General features: G+C 51.8%; 1 protein-coding gene across 2 annotated transcripts in view; it reads left to right on the top strand.

Moving 5' to 3' along the window:
- Window positions 1–14,263, top strand: part of RFTN1 (raftlin, lipid raft linker 1) — a 210,648-nt gene that overhangs the window by 138,779 nt on the left and 57,606 nt on the right. For both annotated transcript variants that reach the window (XM_065943157.1, XM_065943156.1), the window contains exon 5: window positions 7,446–7,788. In XM_065943157.1, coding sequence (XP_065799229.1) covers window positions 7,446–7,788 — 343 coding nt within the window. The remainder of the gene's footprint in view (window positions 1–7,445; window positions 7,789–14,263) is intronic.

The raw sequence follows: 14,263 nt of genomic DNA, 5'->3' as shown, positions 1-14,263 counted from the left end.
AGGTCCCCTTTGTATGTCACGGGTCCCCAGAGACTTTAAAAATGTCAGCTCTCACAGAATGTTGGCCGCTGAGTTACAGAGGGGGGTCAGAGTGGTCAGTGGTCCAGTTTAGGGTCCATTTGGGATGTGTGAGTCTTGGTCTTTACCCTGTGTTATATATATGCCTGTGCAGGCACTGTTGAAAACCCTGTTTCTGTTGCCTTGCATTTTATATGGTTTATTATGCTCTGTATGGGCAGTGTCCAGTAGAACTCTCTGTGATGATGGAAGTATTCTGTATTTGCACCAGATGTTCTATATTTGCATTCAGAAGGGCAGTCGCCAGCCACCGGGGCCGTCAAACCCTTGAAATGTGGCTGGTGTGACTGAGGAATTGAATTTTTAATTTTATTTTATTTGAAGTAATTTAAATTTAAATATTAATAGTCACACTTGGCTAGTGGCTACTATCATATTGGATGACGCATCTTTGTATTTTCAAAAAGTCAGTACGTTTCTGATTCCCAGCCTTAGTTAGCATGTTAGTTATAGGGATTCCACTCAGTTCATCTGAAAGTTACAAATTGTGTATAGACATTAAATCTGCCAGTTAAAGATTGAATTCCTTTACCGTCAAATATGGCCAGGAGACTTCTTTCACATGGGCAAGAGTAAGTGGGGTCCACCTTCTTGTGCACCTCAGCCTGTCCTCTGGGACCTTTGATCATCACCAGACTGAATCCTTTTCTTTGCTCCTGTTCGGGGCCCACTTCTCTCCCTGCCTTTGGGGACCTCTTAAGAAGCCCTTCCTTTTCTGCTCGGTCTATTTAGGTTGCAGCATCAACCTGCTGCTGCAGTCCTCTTCCCCCTCATTCGCTTCATCTGCCCTTCTCCTGTGTGACGTTTCTCCAGAGAAACAGCTCATAGTGTTATCTGTCTGTCTGTCTGTCTGTAGTAGGAGACTGAGATTGAGATTGACTTTCATTACTGGCCCAAGTGACTGTGGGAGCTGGGCAGTCCCAAACCTCCAGGGCCATGTGGTAGACTAGAGGTTTTGGGTAAGAGTGATGTCACAGTCTCAACTCTGAAGGCCGAAAACTCGGGCAGGTTGTCTGGAGGCAGAATTCCTTCTTTGCCAGGGTCCAGCCCCGGCGGAGTCCAGGGGTTCCCTTCAGATGAGCAGTGTCGGCGAAGAAAAGAAAGCGAGTCTTGGTTGAGTGCAGGATCAAGACTACTTTATTCTTTTACATCAGTGCTTATATACCCTAAAACCAATAATCCTTTAAAGAGGTTTAAGGAGGGAGGAATGATAAGATTGTACCAGGTGCATAATCATGGGTTACATCATAAATAACTTTCCAGAACATAACTTTTAAACATACCTACACATAACTTTTAAACAATTCAATGGCAGCAGCTAGTCAACTGTGAAAAGCCATCTACAAACCTTATCTTGGGAAGCTCAGCCCCCAAGGTCTTAGCTCTGGTATGTAATCCTAAGAGGGTCAGAGGTCTCATAATTCCATTCTGATCACACCCTAAGGAATCTTCTCAATCTCATAATGAACTCTATCTACTTTTGCTTATGGGATAGATAGGCCTGTTTATTGGGACCCATGTGCCCCCAGGGGCTGTGTTGCTGCCATGCTAAGGTTTCAAGGAGGGATTTTAGGTAAGAGTCAGAATAGTTTTTAGGGAATATAGAAGAACGCCAAGCATCAGAAGAAGAAAGGACGAAGACCTGGGAGTAGATGGTGGGGGGATCCCGAGAAACCCTCGGAGGACCGGACGCCTTTGCGTGCCAATTCCTTGAATCCAGACCTTGTCACGGGTGGGGTTTCTCTCACTGGCTCCAACACTTCTTCTTTGGAAAACCTTGCTCTTCGCTTTTAAGGCCTTCACCTGATTGCCAGAGGCCTGTCCCCGTTAGAGAGGGTGACTTGCTTTACTGAAAGCCAGTGGACTGTAGATGTCAACTGCATCTAAAAGTATCTTTATAGCGGTATCTGGGCTAGTGTTGACAGTTAGTCACTGTAGTTTTTTGCAGGGTGACACATACAATGAACCATGATACCGTCTTCATTAGATTCAGACCGAACGATCCTAGACCGTCTCTGGCCCTTTGCCTGTGCCATCTCATGTGGCCGGTGGGTACTCAAGTCCTGCTGACCTGTTAGCAGAAGTCTTTTCTGCTGCCTTTCCTCTATTACATATGGCTTCCATTTTTACCAAACCCAATCAGGACCCCATTTCCCCCTTACTGGTTTTATCCTCATTGCTAAATGTACTCTAAACAAGTGTGTGTTTAAGACAAGATAGTATGTATTTACACTCAGCAGCAGCTGCATGGCATTCATTTTGAAAGTAGAATAACAGACAGTATGTCCTAGATTTTCAGGGACTATCCCAACATCATGGTGTTACTTTTAATAAAAATGATTCTTGAAATATATAACCAAAGATGACATCATTTTCTGATGCATTGAGACTTTTTATAGAAACAAATTTTTTTCAATAGAAAAAAGAAACCAAAGAAATAAGAAACCTTTTTCACATTATTATGTCTGGTTTTACGTCAGGAGAATGTAATTATTGCCATTTGTTCTTACTCATCAGAGTTGAACGAAGTCTTGGGTCAGTTGAAAACCCTCTTGTTTAATTTTTGGTGCTTAAACCAGCAGTTGTTACTCTTATAAGTGTTGAGGGTGAGATTGTTCTTAAATGCAGCCAATGTGATAAAAAGGTGGATGAGGGTGTATTTCAGTTAAATCTTGTATTGAGTGGGCATCTTGGGACAGTTTGGGTTGTATAATGTGAAGGAGTGCTGTCATTTAGGAGCACTGATGTGCATTAAGATACTCAGAGTCGGATCCAGGCTTTGCCATGATCTAATTGCAGTTGTTAGAGAAATTACTTGGGCTTGTGTGTGACAGTCTGTGGGGAACTCCTTCCCCAAGGTGGCTTGAATATTCAGGGTTTGATCTTCTGTATGGATTCGATTCCATGCTCTTGAAGACCTGCCATAGCTTGACGTCATGGTGGTGTCCAGTAGCACCTAGCGAGTCCCTGAAAGTAAAGTGACCTGGATGTCTGGAGGATGGGGGTGGGACTCCAGAAACATTGCAGGATGGTTCGGCAGGACATGGTGAGTGGATACATGGGTTACAGAAAGGAAGGAGCGGAAGAAGAGGCACCTTGACCCCAGTTTGAGACCCATGGTGGACCCATCAGCTGTGATCATTAGCCATGGAGGTCTGAGCCCCAGAGCAAAGGTAGGGATGGGGAGTCCAAACTTGGGAGTAATGAACACATGACTAGTGGCTAAATCTGAGTGAGTATCTCCTAAATCTGAGGAGGTTCCCATGGGGGTGAGGAGAGCTGGTGGTCAGAAGCGAACCCTGATGAACACCGTCTCATGCCTGCCTTTCTGAGGTTTGTGAGACTTGCTTAACGAAGGTTATAAATGAAGGAATGAGTGAATGAGTAACAAACAGAGTTTGGTTTGACACCTCTAGAGAAATCAAAGGTGTCACAGCCCCTAGGGTCTGGCCAAATATTGATCTTTATAAAATCTAAATGTGGGTTTTCTGGTTAAAAAAGACTGCTCACCCTTTCTGGGAAACAATTTGGCAGCCTGCATCCAGCCTTTGAAGAGCTGATATCCCTTGGCCCACCTGTTCCACTTTCAGGAATCCACCCCAAGGAGATAAACAGAACTGCAAAGATGTGTGCACAAGGATGTTTCATATTCTTGAGATACACGTTCCCTGGAAGGTTTGCCTTGGGGAGAGGGAGTGTCTTTACCATTTACCCTGAGCATCTTTTTAAGAGTTTTGATTATTAAACAATGCCAGGTGTAGGATACAACACTTTCATTAATGTCTAAGGTAAAAAGTGAGCATTCAAAGAAATCTGAGCTTTGCCCTTGGACACTACCCACCCTACCCCCACCCCCACCCCCGGCCCCATCTGCTCTTCAGAGTTGCTGTGTTGGGTAAGTTAGGGACCTGTTGCTGCTGAGTGAAGTCTGAGCCTTTGTTGTCTTGTTATTTGGTGATATCCATGGTATGGCCCTTGTGATTTCTGGTCCAGCCTCATTTCTGGGTGCTCCTGGCTTCTCATGTCATGTTCCAGAAATATTTCTAGAAATTTCTTCAATACCCAGACTGTTGCACACCATCAGGCCTTTGACCACGATGATCCATCTTACCTGCACTGCCCTCTTGCTTTCTTTGATCTGTCTGGTGAACTCCTATTCATCCTTCAAAGCCTCCTGCAGGTTGAGTCCCCAAATAGGTTTTGCTTAGCATGATACTTGGGGGAAAATTTGAATCTGAGTGTTGCAGGAGAGGCTCACACACTCCAGCTCTGCCATGGCCTTCGCCTCCTCCAGCTGTGTTACCCTATTTCATTTGTAATAGCCCTGACCTTCTGTGAGAAAGGTCTCCGTGTCCCCTTCAGGCAGAAATAATCACTTTCTATACCTTTATATCCATTACTGTGCTTAGCTTCTCTATGAAAATTTTCTGAAATGTGTACTTATTTTCAGTTGTAAAGGTAATATGTATGCTTGTTAGATAAATTTTGAAAAATTACACATAAAGCTATCATAATGCTGTGTTTTAAAAGTTTAGAATCTTTATTTTTTATCATCATAACATAAACATTATTGTGCCACAGTAGTATAATTATTTTTAAAATATTTTTACCATAATCAACTGAATCTTTTGACAGTTAAGACTCCTCTATTTTGTAGCCCGAGCACCTAAGTGTGATGCTGCTTTGAGCCACTGTAGGAACTTAATAAATGTTTGTTAGTTTGTTGGATTCTAGAGCTGAAAAATTGGTCTCCATCCCTGCCTTCCAGGAGTCGTTCTGGAAGAAGAGACACAGATCCACTCGGTATTTAATGTGTTCATTCACTCATTCATTCAACAGATCCTTATTGATCACCTACTATATGTTAGACAAATCACTAGCAAATTACGCTTCTCTCTTATTGACCATGAGTTAATCCACTGCTTTTCTCTTTTGCCTGTGCTGCCAGGAACCTCGGCGCTTAGCCTCCCTGAACCTCAGGCTGTTTGGTACAGTTACCTCCTCATTGTTCTGTTTTTAAAAAGTTTGTGACCTATGTCTTCTTTTAGAAATTTTCTTACACAGTTTCTAAAAATAGGTAGATATCACAGATTAAAGGGTAAAAAAATGAATTTTCAGAATGGAAATGATGACTTCAAGGTTTTTTTAAAAAAGCGTTTGAAGTGTGAATTGCGCCAGCCGCGGGCACTTGTGTGGGCACGTGCATATCCGAGAACTTGACGCTTTGACATGTGTCCACTTGGCCTTGTACTTAAGAGAATGAGCTTGGACCTGAGCCAAACCTGACTGCCCACAGCTCGCCTTATAACTTTAATGTCTCTGGGCTTCAGTATCCTCATCTGAAATGAAGGTCATGATATCATGTAGGGTTGTTGGAGGATTAAGCCAAACCGTTGATATAAAATGCATGGTGCAGGGTTTGACACATAGTAGATCCTTGGTAATCATTACATCTAGCACAGGCTAGACTTTGGAAGGACTGATGCTGAAGCTGAAACTCCAGTCCTTTGGCCACCTGATGCAAAGAACTGACTCATTTGAAAAGACCCTGATGCTGGGAAAGATTGAGGGCAGGAGGAGAGGGGGATGACAGAGGATGAGATGGTTGGATGGCATCACCGACTCAATGGACATGAGTTTGAGTAAACTCCGGGAGTTGGTGATGGACAGGGAGGCCTGGCGTGCTGCAGTCCATGGGGTCGCAAAGAGTCAGACACGACTGAGCGACTGAACTGAACTGAACTGGGCTGTACTTTTGTATCACTGCTCCTGATCATGTTCCAGAACGGCCAGGGCTGAACTAAAACGACCTTCTGCCTTAAGTTCGGGTGGGCCATCCGCAGAGGGCGACTGAGGCTTGCTTCTCCTTTGGAGAGGTGCTCGTGCTAGTGTTTCTGATTCCTTCTCAAAAGACAGGAGCGGGTCGCTGCTGACGCCTGCCGGCTTTCCGAGGTCATCCACTTGGGGGTTGGTGACTGAGCCTCCCAGGGCTCCGAGGTCTCCCCCTCCTGCTGCATTTGTAAAGAGACTTGAGTACCCTTGCCCAACAAGTGCCCTAGAGCCTGTCTTCAAATTTTGGCCGGCTCTGCTTTTGTTTAGCTTTGACTTTCTGTTTGTCTTTCACTTATGACAGTTACATTCAGTTGCCTGTGGGGGGGACGGGGTTGCTTTTTTAGGGAGGGGAGGGTTCACGCGGCCCAAAACTCTTGTAGTCATGTGTCCCCCGTCTTGAGGCTCAAGAGGTGAGAAGGTGCCACCTGTTACCTGGACTGGATGGGGGATGGAGAGCCGTGGGTCAGCCTGTGCAGTGCCCACGGCCTGGGCATGGCCTTCGGGCATCCTTGCTTCCCCCTGGGCTGCTGTCCTCAGAGGTCCCCTCTCTCGGGGAGTGCCATCAGCTTTTGCACGTGGGTGATTCCTGCCACCTTTGCCCTTCTCTGCCAGAGCAGTTGTTTCAGAGAGGAAGCTCTTTGGGTCATAAAATGTCATCTGGTAGTTAGTATGTGGTTATATAAATGTATTGAGTTATACAGTAGCCTGATTAGCAGGAAGTAGGTGATTCATCAGAAAAAAAAAAAATCACACAAAAAAATAAACTCTTACCAAAATGAGCTTCCTCTTTCAGCCTCTTTTTGTTCCAGCTCATCCTTTATAGAACCTTTTTTCAGCTTCTTAGGAAAAAAAAAAAATTACTAATTGGGACTAACATAGTGTTTCACAGAGAGGCCATCCCAGCCCTTCACAGTCAAATGCTTTATTTTTTTTACAGTTTAAGAAAACAAGTCCCATGCTGTCTGTCCCCAGTCAGGCCAGAGTTGGGGTGTGGACACCGCCTTGAGGAGGTGGAGCCTTGGCCAGCTTGAGAGATTTCACGTTCAAACAGGAACATCCAGACTTCCCCGGTGCTCCATTGGTTAAGACTCAGTGCAATTGGGCATGGGTTTGATCCCTGCTTGGAGAACTCAGTTCAGTCGCTCAGTCGTGTCCGACTCTTTGCGACCCCATGGACTGCAGCACACCAGGCCTCCCTGCCCATCACCAACTACCGGAGTTTACTCAGACCCATGTCTGTCGAGTCAGTGATGCCATCCAACCATCTCTTCTGTCGTCCCCTTCTCCTCCTACCTTCAGTCCTTCCCAGCATCAGGGTCTTTTCAAATGAGTCAGTTCTTCGCATCAGGTGGCCAAAGGATTGGAGTTTCTGCTTCAGTGTCAGAGAACTAAGATCCCATTTTCCATGTGCTGCAGCCACACACACACACACACACCTGGAAACACCCCCGAGGCCTCCCTGAGGGGCCGCGTATGCCCCTGCTCTGATAGAACATCCAGTTTACCTGTTTCCCTTGGTTTGGTTTGCCTCGCAGATCCAGGAGGCCGCGAGTCGCGGCCTGAAGTTCGTCGGGGTCGTGCCTCAGTACCGCTGCCCTGGGAACCCGACGGGCAGCTGCCCCCCAGCAGATGCCCAAGACGCGACACAGGAGCCTGGTGGTCATGGGGCTGCGGAGGAGCTGGGGGCTGCAGACGCTGCAGCGGGGACCAACGGAAGCCCGGAGCCTGGCCAGGACCCCCGAGGAGAGACACCCGCCGCCCAGCAGCCCAGCTTGCTCCCGGGAGAGGGGGACGGTGCAGGGTCTCCTGCTCGAGGGACTCAGGAGGGACCAGATGCTGATCTGCCATCTGAAGGGCCTGGAGAGCCTCCCGCGGCCAGTAAGTATGTCAGCGCCGGGACTCTGAGCCACTTGGAGTGCGACTGCTAGCTTTTCAGTAATCGCCAGGGGCCTTTTAGGAAAAATGAATGGAATCTGAGCGTAGAGATGGCAGTCCATCAAACGGGAGAAGCTGTCAGGCAGTCTTCCCGGCCTCCTGACTCTTTTCCTTCCTGAGGCTGTGCCTTCTGGGGGTGGGGGTGGGCAGACCATGTGACGCTGACCTGTCGCAGCTCCAGAATGTCACATGTGCAGCAGGTTCTAGAATGCAAGGTGTTTTCTCCCCCACGCCCACGCACTGCCCCCAAATGACCCCGTGTGACCCCAGGAAGCGTGGTGATGGCTGGGCACCGGTGCAGAAAGCACCTTCCACGTCTGGTCCTCTTGTTTTGAATTTCTGCCTAAAGAAGGAAATCCAGAGCACCAGCTGAGGACAAGGTGTGCAGGAAGCTGGTGATTCAGCCCTTGCGGCTGTAAACAGCCAGGCTTCGGGGGGGCCTGTCTTGTGGACAGACCAGCACCGTGGAACACACGTGGCCAGGGAGAGGCCGCCGGGAAGCGACTGTTCTGAGTCGCGGTGGTTAACAGCCGCTGGGGCACGGACTTTAGGTTGGAGATTTCAAATAATGATGCAGGAAGGAGGCTGGCAGCCAGTGTTAGCAAATGCTTCCTTCTTCCTGTGATGTGGATGGCCGCTTTGCATCGTCACCCTGTTTACAGCTGAGCAGACTGAGGTTCAGAGGGTCCATCCGTCGCCTAGGCTGGAAACAGATTTGCTGGGTGAGCCCAGGCCGGCTCCCCACCTGGTCCTTCCTGTGTGATGCTCAGACAGCCGATCAGGGTTTATTGAGGCCCTCAGACTGCAGAGAGTGACGTTTCTCTTCGTTTCCGTGTGATTCTCTTTCACTTTCCTGCCCCAAGAAATCTCACGTCCCGCCGTTTCCTGGAAGCCAGGCCCTTGTATGAGCTGTCTACCCTTTGGAAGGTGACGAGTGACAAGACGGATGGAAGGAGGCCCAGGTCTTAGGAAGACTTTCTCTTTAGGCTTTTCTGAATCATCTCCCTGGTTAATGTTATGGTGGTTTAGTTGCCAAGTTGTGTCTGACTCTTGCAGTCCCATGGACTGGCCCTCCATCCATGAGATTCTCCAGGTAAGAATACCGCAGTGGCTTGCCATGTCCTCCTCCAGGGGATCTTCCCCACCCAGAAATCGAACCCGGGTCTCCTGCATTGCAGGCAGATTCTTTACCAACTGAGCTATGAGGGCTGGTTAGTGTTATTATTTATGTACTAATTCTTGAGGTTAGCTTCTTATAAATGAGGAGAAACTGCTTATGCTTTGAGAATAGAAAAGGGTGAGGGACTTCCCTAGAGGTCGAGTGGTTAAGACTCTGCACTTCCACTGCAGGGCACACAGGTTCAATCCTTGGTCAGGGAACTAAGATGCCACATGCCACAGGGCGCAGCCAGAAAAAAAGAGAGGATAAAAGAGCTTTTCTTGTTATGTTGTAGACTCCGAAAAGAGAATTGTGGGATGGTTAATTCTGGGGCTTGTCTGCAAGGATGACTTAGAAGGGGAGATGATAGCCACCTCACTTCTCAGAGAGATTAGGGCTAGTGTTTCATCAGGGCCTTGATTTGTGGTGGCTCAGATGGTAAAGAATCTGCGTACAATGCAGGAGGTGAGGGCTTGATCCCTGGGTCAGGAAGATCCCCTGGAGGAGGGCATGGCAACCCACTCCAGTACCCTTGCCTGGAGAATCTCAGGGACTGAGGAGCCTGGCGGGCTACAGTCCATGGGATTGCAGAGAGCTGGGCATGACTGAGCAACAGAGCATGCATGCCAGATGAGATGTCCACCTAAAGCAGTCCAAAGTAGGAGCCCTTACCACTGGGGTGCAGGCCCCGTCATCCTGACCATTGCCGCCAGCTCTGCACGGAGCCCTGGCTTTGGGAAAGGAGGCCGTCGATACTGAAAGGCCCCTCAGGAGTTTCAGACGTTCCCTGTTCCGGAGTGCACCTTCCTCCAAGACTCCCTCAAGACCGCCTGCCCCCTGGGGTTAAGTAACTGGGGAGACTTGTCCCAGGACTTTCCCTCCAAGACCCCCCCTGCTGTATGTGACTGTTCCTTCCCTCAGACCCTTCCCCCATTGCTGGGTGCACAGAGACCCCCCCAGCACCCAAGTGTCTTGGCCTGCACCTCATTTCCTCAAGCCCCTGCTCTCTACCGGAAAACCAGAACCTTCTGAGGGATGCACGGTTCAGGTGCGTCTGGAGGCGGTCAGCCCGAGCGCGTGTGAGAACTGCAACTGTGAGGGGTGACGGTGCCCCCGACCCCCAGTCCTGCTTGGTAGGTGGCTGTCTGTCTGTCTGTCGTCTGCTCATGCGCCTGGCTCTCAGCTCTCCTTGTAGGAGGCCACAGCTCTCCGAGACTTAAGTAGCTCACTGTGGCCCTTATGTCTCTTCCAGTGGAATAAATGAATCTTTGGCTCTTTCTCACCAGCCCGTGAACACACAGCGGGTACTGGTGCCCAGGCTTGGCCTCCAGGGGACAGACAGAGGACGGTCATCATGGTGACAGCCCTCCAGTGGCCGGAGCTCAGCTTGCCTGGGTGACCATGCGTCACAGTAGCTTTGACAGAAGATGCTCTTACTACGCCTGTGTCACAGATACAGGAAGTGGCCTGTGCACCCTCATAGAGTTACACTTTATCTCATAGTTTGAGCGTTAGTGCTTCCCTGGGGGCTTAGCTGGTAAAGAATCCGGCTGCAATGCGGGAGACCTGGGCTCAATCCCTGGGTTGGGAAGATTCCCTGGAGGAGGGCGAGGCTACCCACTCCAGTATTCTGGCCTGGAGAATCTCATGGACTGTATAGTCCATGGGGTTGCAGAGTTGGACACGACTGAGTGAGTTTGACTTGAGCATCCGTTGAGCATAGTTTCCGCCCCCTCGAAGGCTGGCCAGGGGCGCTGTCCCTGCTGGTCAGCTGGCCCGGCCCTCAGCTCAGTCCAGCTTCTGTTCTGGTTGTTTTCCTGTTCCAGGGCGTCCCCCAGCGCCCCCTCCCCGCTCTCAGCCCCCCTCCTCTCAGGGCCCCCTAAGGAGGGCCAAGTGCTTTAATTCTGCTTCCTGCCAGGTGGATTTAAATAGGCAATCACAGCAAGACAATTAAAAAAGATCGGAAGGGCGTCTCCCTGCTCCCCCTGCCACTCCGCCTTTAATTCATCTGCTGTATAGACGCTGGGGGGCTCTGTCTGTCTGGGCGGCCCCCCACCCCCGAGCTGTGGGGGCCCTCGGGTCCGGGGGTTCGCTCCCCACGTCCACCTGGGCTCTGGTCATCCGGGGAGCGTCCTGTCGGTTCAACGTCCGCTGGGCAGGCGTCCCTCCACACCTGCCTCGTTCCTGGCCGCGCATGGACGCAGGGCCCCCGGGAAGAGCCGACCCACCCCGGGGCTGGGTTCCCGGTCCATTTCTGTGCAGGGGTGGAGGGGGACAGCTTCCTCCATTGACTGTAAGCAGGCCAGGGGGCAAGGCCTGGGCTCGGGAAGCTTAGAGCGGCGTCTCTGGATAGGTGTTCCCTGGCCTTCTTGTCTGGCCTCCGGCATCCCTGTCTGGTCTCGGGCGCTGCAGCGTTAGTAGGAGAAACGAGGGGGCTGCCCTGGTTCATGCAGATTCAGCTTCTTCTCTCTGTCACCCGAGTAATAAGGCAGCGTCGTCCCCGAGTTGCCCTTCCTACCTACACTGGCTCACTTGAAATGTCCAGAATGCAGAAGCCTGAGCCGGATCTCCGTGTCCTTCTCCAGGGCCTTCTGTGAGTAAGCCTCCTGGCAGGCAGCTCCTTCTGGGGGGACGCCACCCGAGTCTGCCCTCCCTCACCAGACCTGGTCCTCCCCTCCCGGAGCCCCCTGGACAGCTCTGCCCTGGGGTCCGTGCGCCCCCCGCCTGCCGCCGTTGGCCTGGCCGTTTGCACTCAGTCTGTTTACAGCAGCCGCTGAGCACCTCCCCGCCCGCCCACGGGCGTCAGCTCCCGCTCTTTCTGCTGAGGAAACCGGCCTCTCCTGAGGTTTGGGAAACAGCCCAGGGCTGGGAGATTTGGAAGAGTCTTGACTGATGTTGAAGCTGAAACTCCAATCCTTTGGCCACCTGATGCGAAGAGCTGACTCACTGGAGAAGACCCTGATGCTGGGAAAGATTGATGGCGGGAGGAGAAGGGGACGACAGAGGATGAGATGGTTGGATGGCATCACCAGTCAATGGACATGAGTTTGAGCAAGCTCCAGGAGTTGGTGATAGACAGGGAGATCTGGCGTGCTGCAGTCCATGGGGCCGCAAAGAGTCAGACACAACTGAACGACTCAACTGAATTGGCTTTGCCACTTGCCGGCTTGTGATTCTGGGGAATCCATTTAAGGCTTCCAGGGCGTAGAAGGGACACGGTTTCCCCGTGGAGGTGGGCATCGCAGGAGATGGTGGCGGTAACGACCCTCACTGACACACTCGCGTCCCACAACTGCTGTCCAGGCAGTGGGTCCCACACTCCTCCTGGCGAGGCGACCTACCCCCGACCCGGAGGTGCCCCACACTGCACCCACACCGGAAGCGGCATCTCCCCGTCCCAGCACCTGGCTGGGCCCGAGGCCCCTCCTCCCCCTCGCGCTGTGGTGCCCACCACCCCGTCCTCCCAGCGTAACCTTTGGCCCCAGCCCTCCTGCGGTGACCTCAGCTGACCAGGGCCCCCGCCCAACCTGGCTCCCAGACCGAGTCTGGTGCCCACTTGTCTCTCCACCCCGGCCGACGTGCCAGCCGGCTCCTTCTCCCCGTCCAGCCTGGGGAGCTCGTGCTTTCAGCCCGACTCTGAGCCCCCCTCCCTCCTGCCACCTGGAGGTCCCCCGGAGTGCTAGGACCGCAGCAGCTCAACCTGCGGGTCACCGTCTCCCGGGGGCCCCAGCTGCAGACAGACTGCAGGCGTCCGTCCCGTGCCTACGTCCCTACTGCCTGGTACCTGCCTCGGACCTGCGCGTCTGCCTTCTTCCTGCTCGTTCCCGGGGAGCCTGACAAGGCCTGGCTGGCTGACCCCAGCTGCGGACACCCCGTGACCCCCGCCCCAGCTGCTTGCGCTTCTCTGGCTGAGGTCAGTCCAGCGAATGCACATGCAGCCCCGGACGTGTTTTCTAGACTGCCGCTTTTTCTGGACACCGAGGGTCTAGATGGCACCAGACCAGGCTCCCCGCCCCTGTGTGCAAGGGGGTCAGAGGAGACGAGACAGAAATAGAAATACAAGACAGAACCATCTGGAAGCTGCTTGGGTGCCCTGCCAGGCCCGGCCCGCAGCCATCCTCGGAACATTCTCAGCAACAACGCCTTCCCCCTCCTTGGGGACTCTGTCCCGTGTCTGCAAAAACCTTCCAGCTGGGGTCAGGGCAGAGTCAACGGAGCAGCTGAGAAAATGTAAACACACTTGGTCTTCTTTGTGGAATCCCTGGTGACCGCTCCCGTGAGGATGTGTACTGGAGAGCCAGAACATTAAAGCATGAAAAGGTGTCGTCTGGGGACAGTTTCTCTTGGCTGGTTTCCGGGTGAAGACCGTGACCGGGGAGCCGGCGGGACAGAGTTTACTGCGGGGCTGGGCATCTGCAAGCAGGTTTCTTCTCATGCTTTGGAGGCTCTTGATTCCAATAGCCTTCCCCTTTTCCTTCCCGAAAAGTTTTATTTCTGTCTCTGGCTCTGGCCCCGCTCCCCCGGGAGGACCCAGATGGAGAGCTGGGCGCGCTGGCAGCACCTCGCTGCCGGCCGGGTCTGCAGGCTCTGTCTTCGTGGCCCCGGGCCTGCACCCGCCTTCTCCTTCGGCCTTCCCCTTTTCTGTTTCGTTATGCGTGTGGGAAAGTCATGGTTCTGTCTTGCCGTGTGACTGGGGGTCCTTCTGTGTGATCAGGTGTTGGGCCGCTTCTCAGTTCCCCTTGCGGAGGCTGTGGTTTCTTTTTCTTCTTAGTTTGCATGGCCTTGGGCTTGCTTGATCGTCACCGAGTGCAGTGATGGATGCTTTGGCCCACCGTGAGGGTCACCTGAGGACAGCTTCCCTAGCCTCTGCCTGCGGAGTTCTCTGGAGTAATGGGCAGGTGCCCCAGGCATTAATGCCCCAGGAATGGCCTCAATCCGTGAGGACAGATGCCCGCCTTCCTTGCCCCTCATAGGGCAACACACGGCATCTCCGGTCCCCAGGAACCTGCTTGTGGAAGCCTGCCTTGTCTTTCATCTCCTCCTTGTTTCTTATCCCTGCTCCCCCACTCTTATTGTCTGGGATGACTCCCCAGAGAAACAGCTTGCACCCCAAAGCTTAGTCAAGCCCTCCCTAAAGCCTGCTTCCCACTCTTCCCTTTTAGTAGCTGCAGTTCTTACTTGAACCCCCAACTCCTCAGACTGGAAAAGGGCACTTCCTGTCCCACCCCCCAGCCCTAATCCCCTTGCTTGATTCTCTTC

This window comes from Muntiacus reevesi, chromosome 8 (assembly GCF_963930625.1).
Source record: "Muntiacus reevesi chromosome 8, mMunRee1.1, whole genome shotgun sequence".
NCBI lineage: Eukaryota > Metazoa > Chordata > Mammalia > Artiodactyla > Cervidae > Muntiacus > Muntiacus reevesi.
Note: the sequence above shows the minus strand (reverse complement) of the source record. Positions and strands in the feature narration are given on the sequence as shown.